The sequence below is a fragment of the Galeopterus variegatus genome, unplaced genomic scaffold (genome assembly GCF_000696425.1).
Source record: "Galeopterus variegatus unplaced genomic scaffold, G_variegatus-3.0.2 Scaffold750, whole genome shotgun sequence".
NCBI classification, from domain to species: domain Eukaryota; kingdom Metazoa; phylum Chordata; class Mammalia; order Dermoptera; family Cynocephalidae; genus Galeopterus; species Galeopterus variegatus.
The window spans coordinates 281999-291931 of NW_007726861.1; the positions used below are offsets into that span (position 1 = coordinate 281999).

General features: G+C 36.2%; 1 protein-coding gene across 1 annotated transcript in view; it reads right to left on the reverse strand.

The window, feature by feature from the left end:
• LYPLA1 (lysophospholipase I) overlaps positions 1–9933 on the reverse strand; it is a 33100-nt gene that overhangs the window by 10911 nt on the left and 12256 nt on the right. Inside the window, exons 2-3 of the mRNA XM_008572057.1 lie at positions 3625–3690; positions 2043–2090 (exon numbers count right to left, since the gene is read on the reverse strand). Coding sequence (XP_008570279.1) covers positions 2043–2083 — 41 coding nt within the window. The 5' untranslated portion in view covers positions 2084–2090; positions 3625–3690. The remainder of the gene's footprint in view (positions 1–2042; positions 2091–3624; positions 3691–9933) is intronic.

Sequence of the window (9933 nt, forward strand, 5' to 3'; positions counted from 1 at the left end):
TAGGGTGAGAACAACCTAAGAAATAACATAGTCCAATCTTACACCCAGGCTGGAATCTTAAACACAATCCTGAAAAGTTTGCAGTAAATTCTAGCTATTCATTTCCTCTTCTATTGCATCAGAAGTCAATCCAATGAAATGGTTACTTTTCTTTAACATGTTACTCTTGCATGTAAGACACTCATACCTACTGAACATACATATTTATACTGTTCTTTATCCATATTCTGCAAAACTTTTTCATCATACATTGTAGATATCTCAAACCAGAAACCAAGGGAAGCCTTGCTTTGGCCCTTTCTACTTTTGTATCTGGTTATATGCTAACATTATGGTCCCCAGCAACATTAGGTAGGAATTTTGGTTTTGGGATGTGGATTTTGCCAGAGAGAAGATGAAAGAACCAAAGGCCAAGATGGGCAGAAACTTGTAGAAGTTGCCAAGGAATCTAAAGTGGGTAAAAAAGAAAGTACAGGAGTAGGTTAGGGATGAGTGGGAAAAGTAGAGGGGACGGGAACAGAACAGACTGGAGGTCCTGATGAAGTCTAAGAACAAATAGAGTGGAAGAGGGAGGCAAACTCAAAGGATGAACAATTATTATGCTTAGTAGTCAGGTTTGAATTAAGTGACTTCAAACATGAGACAGTTCCAGATTTCGAGGCCCAAGAAGTGACTGTGGATGACTAAAGTTGAAAAAAGAAAAGAAGGGCCGGCCCGGTAGCGCACTGCTATAGTGCGCCGCTTAGGAAGCGCGGTGGCGCTCCTGCCGAGGGTTCGGATCCCACATACAGACCGGCAGCTCACTGGCTGAGCGAGGGGAGGGAGCAACACCGAGGGTTGCGATCCCATGGCCGGTCCCGGTCCGGTACGGGCACGACACTGAGGGTTGCGATCTGTTGCCGGTCACAAAAAAAGACAAAAAGGAAAAAAAAAAAAAAAAGAAAAGAAATGAGAAGAAAAAAGTTCCCAGAGAAGTCAAAGAAGTAACAAGCCAGTCAAGGCTGTGCAAGGGCCATTTACATTGGATTCTGTAGTCAATAAAATAATGGCAGGAGCTGGAGTGGAAAGGAAACTATCAATCAGGTGTCAAAGTTATAATTTTTCAAAAGACCTGATGGCAGGAGTAGCAATGAGAAATCATAATCTGGAAGTGGCACACAGGAATGAGAGATCGACCCTACTTTCTTATCATAAAGTGCACAGGGAATGTGAGGATATTTTGAGAGGGCTGAAAGACAGGTGGTTTCCTTAAAACACAGCCACCTCACCAGGAAAGCAAGAAGTGGGAACAGTGAAGAGGCTGTGGTTTAATCAGAGTGTATGCCACATGGATTCATGCAAATGACTGGTTACTAAAATCAACAAGTTTACCAAGCAATGGAGATATTTTGCCACAATATTTCTATTAACCCATTCTCTCCTTTTTCTCTGTTTGCACAGCTCTTTAAGTTTACCCCCACATCTAAACTATAAAAACTTAAAATAAGGGCCGAGCCCGTGGCGCACTCGGGAGAGTGCAGCACTGGGAGCGCAGCGACGCTCCGGCAGCGGGTTTGGATCCTATATAGGAATGGCCGGTGCACTCACTGGCTGAGCGCAGTTTGGGCGACACCACACCAAGGGTTGCAATCCCCTTACCAGTCACGAAAAAGACAAAAAAAAACCGCAGCGGGTTTGGATCCTATATAGGAATGGCCGGTGCACTCACTGGCTGAGCGCAGTTTGGGCGACACCACACCAAGGGTTGCGATCCCCTTACCAGTCACGAAAAAGACAAAAAAAAAAAAAAAAAACCACTTAAAATAAATAAAGTTTAAATTTAATTGTGTAACTTTGCAATTTTTAAATAGTAATTAAAAATTACGGTATGTAAAAACACTTCTGATAAAAGACTAAACTTAAAATAAATAAAGTTTAAATTTAATTGTGTAACTGCAATTTTTAAATAGTAATTAAAAATTACGGTATGTAAAAACACTTCTGATAAAAGACTAAGTAACATAAATGAAAAGTTCTTACTGAACAAGTAAATTCTTACTTACCAAGAAGGCATAGCCATGTTCATATTTAATGTAACGGGCATAACTGGCCTACATGGAAAAGAAAAAATAGCAAAATAAGAATAACAAAGCATAAAATCTGATAAATTCCATCAATCAAAAAGAGATAATTACTTGAGACTCACACAAAACTGTATGCTACAATTTTAACATACGAGCTGTTTCGCTGCACCCACCCTGTACAGTTCTTTCTACACACCCTCCAAATGTGTTCTGAAGACAAAGCAGCTGCTGCAAAGGACTAAACTTGGCAAATAAAAATGTCTTCCTTTCTGAAACACCCTTAATACTTTTTAACTTCTCAAACATGAGAAGAGAAACCAGGAACCAAGACAGCTGGAAATGCATAAAACATGAGACTCTGGTAAGGAGCTAAGGCCATGAGCAATTTATTGCACAGATACTACAGCATCAATTCCCATATGCTCAGATTACATTCTTGCTTATTTTCTAGTTCTTAGCTATGTACTTGCTCGACTAAGAGACCTCTAAACAAACAAGTGAGGTACAAGATTTGCCTAAGTCTCCTTTACACCCAGTTCAAATCTGTGATGAAAAATATGCTGGATAATCTGAAGTTAGCTAGGTACAAAAGGAAAGAAAAGTCAGTACTCTGTAACTTTATCTCCTGATTCATTAAATAAATCAACCTCTTAGAGGTTACAAAACTTTATCAAAATTTCTTTGAGAACACAAACTTCTTTAGCTTGGTAAATAGCCTTAAAGCAACTCAATCTTGGGACAAATAACAATATAGCAGAAATCCCAATATAATCAAGAATCCTGTCTCGCTTGAGCAGAATAATAGAAGACAGAGCAACCCTACCCACAGTATTAGTTGTAGCAGAGGTAATAAAACAGACCCTCTTTTCAGGATAAAAAGAGGAAGGAATGTTTTCTTACCCAACCTTCTCATATATTGTTCCTCTTCCCACTCCCTCGTTCACATTCACCTATCTGTCTCACCTCTACTGCTACTACCACTTCTGCGGATGAGTTACTAACCTACTAGCATGATCCAAATCCCTTCTGTCCTCTCCATGGCTGTTTGCTTCTCAGCAACCTTTTGACCTAAAACTTGCCAATCTTACTGATTTTCTGAGTTTGGTTAAAACTTACTAGTTTCTTTTTGACATCCACAAACATTTTCAGAAGCAGAATTGGAAGCCAAATCTATCAGACTCCAGAGCCTGGGTTCTTTCCACAGTACATCACACTGCCTCTAATTGATAAAATTCAAGAGTGTTTTCAACATAATAAAGATTTCTCACAAATCTGACATAAAGCCCCTTGAGATACCCCACAAATATCCTTCGAACTTTACAGATATTTGTATGTTTCAAAGAATATTTATGGCTTTAAGTTCAACTGACCTCCAAGAGAGCAATAATTTAAATTTCTCAATAACAAAGAAAAAAGAACAAAAAAATTTCAATTTAACCAAGAGACCATTTTAGTTTTAAGAAATTTGACTATATTCAAACACTTTTCTGGAAAAGTAAAGTTATCCCAATTGTTCCTCTCCAGATACTGAATCACAAGTCTGAAAATCAAAAATACTCACGCATGCGGGCAGATATATTTGATATGTGAACTTCTGATACCTGCAAAGGCTTCTGCCCATCCGTGCCTGGTGAAAAAGTTATTTGAATAATGCTATTAGATACTGTTTTAAATCTCAATATATTGATAGTAGAATAATACTTAAAATTTTTGTGAGGATAGATGTTAACTCCTTAAAATATCTTAAAAGTGTGGACCATCCATGCTATTAAGACAACACCATGAACCTAGAAACAACACACGGGCTGTTCTTTAAGCTCTACCTGTGGATAAAGATGATCTCTTGTCATTTCTCGACAGCAATGTGTGCTCCTTCATAGATTTCCACAGAGCTTTACAATTCCCAAAATATAGATTTTTTTTATCTCTTTATAACTTTATAACAATATACCCAGAAAGTAGGCAAGACAGATAATATAATTCACATTTTATATGAAGAAAAAAGCGTCAGAAGAATAAAGTAAATCAGTTGTCTAATATCTCTATGCTTACTACACATTAAAAACAACTTGTTAATATTCTTTCCTGAACACATGTTGAACATATACACATGTTCAAAACAGAATACAGGAAAAGCTGAAAAAATGTAAATCATCATAATCCTTCCAGCCAGAAATAAACTGTTAATCTTTTGATGTATTTCCTTCTAATTTTTTCCAATCAAGAAACAGATACAGATTTGACAAAAAAAAAAAAAAACTATACAGTTTCCAGCTTATTTACACACTTGACATTATAACCTGATACTTTGAAAATGTTATCTCTACTAAAGGATAAAGTAGGCCTGGCCAGTTAGCTCAGTCAGTTAGAGCACTGCCTTGTAACACCAAGGTCAAGGGTTTGGATTCCAGCACTGGCCAACCGCCAAAAACGAAAACAAAAAAGGATAAGGTAGAAGTAACTTAAGTCTTTCTTGTATAAAATAGTCTGGAAATAAATATTAAATACTTATCTGTTGACTATTTTTCTGTTTTAATCCACCTCCCCCAAAAGTGTTAAAGACATAAAAAGATTAACAACAACTGTATTAACAGGAACACTCACATAACACTAATTTTGAGCCAGGCTATTCTAGGAGTTCTATGTGTGTAAAAGCCCATGTGTATATGTGTGTTTCTATGTGTGAGTTCACATGTGTATATGGGTGTGTACCTGTGTTACAGACTTTAAAGACTATAAAACATGTGGAAAGAAATTAAAGATCTGTATAAATGAAAAGATACCCCATGGTCATGGACAGAAAGACAATACTTTAAGATGGTAGTACTCCCCAAATCGATCTAGAGTCAATGCAATTTTTATCCGAATCCCAGCTGACTTTACAGAAACTGACAAGCCAATTCTAAAATTCATATGAAAACTCAGGAGACCCAGAATATCCAAAATAATCTTAAAAAAGAACAAAGTTGGAGGACTCACAGTCCAGCTCTTGGCCAACCTCTTTATCAACCCATTCTCTCCTGTAAATGACATTTGTTAGCATGCAAGTTCTTAACTTACCAGAAGCCTTGACCTCTTGGTTAATATTGTTGTGTAACATCATGGAACTCGCTATCATAAAATACTGCTCCCAATCACTCTGAAGTATCAAATTCATATCTTTTGCACATTTTCTTCTCTCTTTCTCTGCTGTAACTGTTAAAAAATGTTTTCTACTTTGAGAAATACATCATTATTCACCCCAGCCCTCTGTTGCTAAAATCAGGCTTTTCTCATCAGAGCAAACTTGGCTCCTTTCCACCTTGTATTAAGTGGTCAGCTGCCTCAGTGCTCCTCCTGCCAGTATTTTAGATTCCTTTGAGGGTCCTCCCCAGGTCTAGCCTTGGACTGCTCCGTGGTGAGCCTTCTGCTTGCAGCCTGCAGAGTGCTGCTGGAGGAGGCCGTGTGGACTGGTGCAGCTGACTCCCTGGTGCAGCTGGCTCCCCAGTACAGCTTCAACTTGGCCAGCTTCTCTGCTCAACACTCCTTCTATTTATCCCTCATTGACTCCCTGGATCATTTTCCACAGAAGCTTTCTTGATCTTGGACTTGGCAACAGTTTCTTAGATATGACACCAAAAGCATAATCAACAAAGAAAATAAATTGGAAATCATCAAAATTAAAAACTGTCGGCTTCAATGGACACTGTGAAAAAAGTGAAAAGACAACCTTCACAATGGGAGAAATATTTGCAAATCATATATCTAAGAAGGGTCTAGTATTCATAATTTGTAAAGAACTCAACTCACAAATAAAAAGACAACCCAATTTAAAAATGGGCAAAGGACTTAAAGAGATACTTAACCAAAGAAGATATACAAATGGCCAACAAGCACAGGAAAAAATGCTCAACACAATTAGTCATTAAGAAAAGACAAATCAAAACCACAGTGAGATACCACTTCATACCCACTAAGATGGCTGTAATAATAATTTTTTTTTTTAGTGGCTAGCTGGTATGGGGATCCAAACCCTTACAAGGCTGTGCTCTAACCAACTGAATAATCAATCAGTCCTAAAAACAAATTTTTAAAAACTTAAAATTACAAAAATTTGTGAGAATATGGAGAAATTGGAAGCAATGTACATTGCTGGTGGGAATGTAAAATGGTCGGCTGCTACGGACAACAGCTTGGCGGACAACAGCTTGGCAGTTCTTCAACAAATTAAACACAAAATTACCATATGACCCAACAATTCCAATCCTAGGCCTATACCCAAGAAAAGTGAAAACAGGTACTCAAATATTTGTATTTGTTCATAGTAGCATTATTCACAATGGTTAAAAGGTGGAAACAACTCAAATGTCCATAAAAAGTTGAACGGCTAATATAATATATACACAATGGAATATTATTCTACCACAAAAAGGATGAATCTCAAAAATATGCTAAATGAAAGAAACCAGACACAAAATGTCACCTATTGTATGATTCTATTTATATGAAATATCCAGAATAGGCAAATCCATCGTGGCAGAAAACAGATTAGAGATTACCAAGGGACAGGGAAAGCTGGTAATAGGGAGTAACTACTTAATCGGTTTGGAATGTTTTCATGGACTAATGAAAATGTTTTGGAACTAGATAGTAGTGATGGTTGCATGCTGTGAATGTACTAAATGCCACTGAATTGTTCACATCAAAGTGCCTACTTTTATGTTATGTGAACTTCACCTCAAATTTTTTTCTTTAAAAAGATGCCCACTTANAAGCCCATGTGTATATGTGTGTTTCTATGTGTGAGTTCACATGTGTATATGGGTGTGTACCTGTGTTACAGACTTTAAAGACTATAAAACATGTGGAAAGAAATTAAAGATCTGTATAAATGAAAAGATACCCCATGGTCATGGACAGAAAGACAATACTTTAAGATGGTAGTACTCCCCAAATCGATCTAGAGTCAATGAAATTTTTATCCGAATCCCAGCTGACTTTACAGAAACTGACAAGCCAATTCTAAAATTCATATGAAAACTCAGGAGACCCAGAATATCCAAAATAATCTTAAAAAAGAACAAAGTTGGAGGACTCACACTTCCCAATTTCAAAAGTTACTAAAAAAGTAACCAAAAGACTGTAGTACTGAAGTAAAAAACAGACATATAAATTAATTGAGAATCCAGAAATAAACCCTCACATTTTCTGTCAACATATTCCAGAAAAGGGTACCAAAACGAATCTATGGGGAATAGTCTTTTCAACAAATGTAGCCGGGACAAGTGGATATCCACATGCAACAGAATGACGCTGAACTGCTACCTCACATCACATATAAAAATTAAATGGACCAAAGACTTAAATATAAGAGATAAAACTATAAAATTCCTAGAATAAAACATAAATATTTGTGATCTTGGACTTGGCAACAGTTTCTTAGATATGACACCAAAAGCATAATCAACAAAGAAAATAAATTGGAAATCATCAAAATTAAAAACTGTCGGCTTCAATGGACACTGTGAAAAAAGTGAAAAGACAACCTTCACAATGGGAGAAATATTTGCAAATCATATATCTAAGAAGGGTCTAGTATTCATAATTTGTAAAGAACTCAACTCACAAATAAAAAGACAACCCAATTTAAAAATGGGCAAAGGACTTAAAGAGATACTTAACCAAAGAAGATATACAAATGGCCAACAAGCACAGGAAAAAATGCTCAACACAATTAGTCATTAAGAAAAGACAAATCAAAACCACAGTGAGATACCACTTCATACCCACTAAGATGGCTGTAATAATAATTTTTTTTTTTAGTGGCTAGCTGGTATGGGGATCCAAACCCTTACAAGGCTGTGCTCTAACCAACTGAATAATCAATCAGTCCTAAAAACAAATTTTTAAAAACTTAAAATTACAAAAATTTGTGAGAATATGGAGAAATTGGAAGCAATGTACATTGCTGGTGGGAATGTAAAATGGTCGGCTGCTACGGACAACAGCTTGGCGGACAACAGCTTGGCAGTTCTTCAACAAATTAAACACAAAATTACCATATGACCCAACAATTCCAATCCTAGGCCTATACCCAAGAAAAGTGAAAACAGGTACTCAAATATTTGTATTTGTTCATAGTAGCATTATTCACAATGGTTAAAAGGTGGAAACAACTCAAATGTCCATAAAAAGTTGAACGGCTAATATAATATATACACAATGGAATATTATTCTACCACAAAAAGGATGAATCTCAAAAATATGCTAAATGAAAGAAACCAGACACAAAATGTCACCTATTGTATGATTCTATTTATATGAAATATCCAGAATAGGCAAATCCATCGTGGCAGAAAACAGATTAGAGATTACCAAGGGACAGGGAAAGCTGGTAATAGGGAGTAACTACTTAATCGGTTTGGAATGTTTTCATGGACTAATGAAAATGTTTTGGAACTAGATAGTAGTGATGGTTGCATGCTGTGAATGTACTAAATGCCACTGAATTGTTCACATCAAAGTGCCTACTTTTATGTTATGTGAACTTCACCTCAAATTTTTTTCTTTAAAAAGATGCCCACTTANCCTACTTTTATGTTATGTGAACTTCACCTCAAATTTTTTTCTTTAAAAAGATGCCCACTTAAAAATAGGCAAAGAACTTGTATAGACATTTCTGCGAAGATATACAAATGGCTAATAAGCACAAAAAAAGATGCTCAACATCATTACTCATTAGGAAATGCAAATCAAAACCACTACGAGATACCAGTTATACCCACCAGGATGGCTATAAGAGATGATGGGGAGAAATCAGAACCCTCATACACTGCTGGTAGAAATGTAAATGGTGCAGCCACTTTGGAGAACAGTCTGGCAGGTCCTCAAAAGGGTAAACATGAAGGTACCATATGAACCAGCAACTCTAGTCCTCAGTCTTTACCCAAAAGTACTGAAAACATATGAACAAGTTGTACACCAATGTTCTTAGCAGGATTACTCAGACCCAAACTGGAAACAATCCAAATGTCCATCAAATAAATGATGAATGAATAAATAAAATATGGCACAGCCACACAATGAAATACAATTCAACAACAAAAATGTTCTTTCCATGGTCACTGCCAATGAGGATTTTATGTATATTGTTCCAGTTTTCATCTTTTTCAATTTCTAAGTGTATCATTACTGTATCTTCCATTTCAGAATTTCTGCTAATGACCTAAGGGATAACTAAAGAAGCCCAAAACATCATGGTATTATTTCAGCTAATTATAGTTTTGAGAATGCACAGCCACTAAAAATCACACTTATAAAACAATTTTCCATCTATTTATTAGAGTCCAAAATGGAATATAGGTTCAATTATGTTCCTCAAAACAATACTAAACATAATAAAAGCTTGACTAAACATGGCTGATTAAGGTGGACGACAGCCCCACTACCTTATATTTTACAAAGTAAAGCCACTTTATAAAGTTTATTGAGAAGTAAAGACTTAAATCAGTGGTGACTAGAGAAACAGAATAAAATTTTAAATGTAATGTTTATTTTAGAATTGCTCTTAATACATAAAACCTTGGCTATTTTCTCCATACCAAAGGGTTCTATACTGCTGGCTTTCTAAATTCTTATGACCTTTTGTAGCTCTCATATATGCATATATACATCTGGCTAAGAATAAAAAAACTGGAGTCCACCGTGGTAAAGTACAAGAGCTTTAGGATATAGACTCTGCAGTTCAAAGGCCTTTTAGATTACTCACTAATTCTTGGCTCTGTTGAGTAGCTGCCTTTCAATTATTCAACCCAAATATATAGACAATGCAGCAATATTTCACATTAAAACTTGACTATTCATGATTCTACAACTATTTGTGCCCAAAACT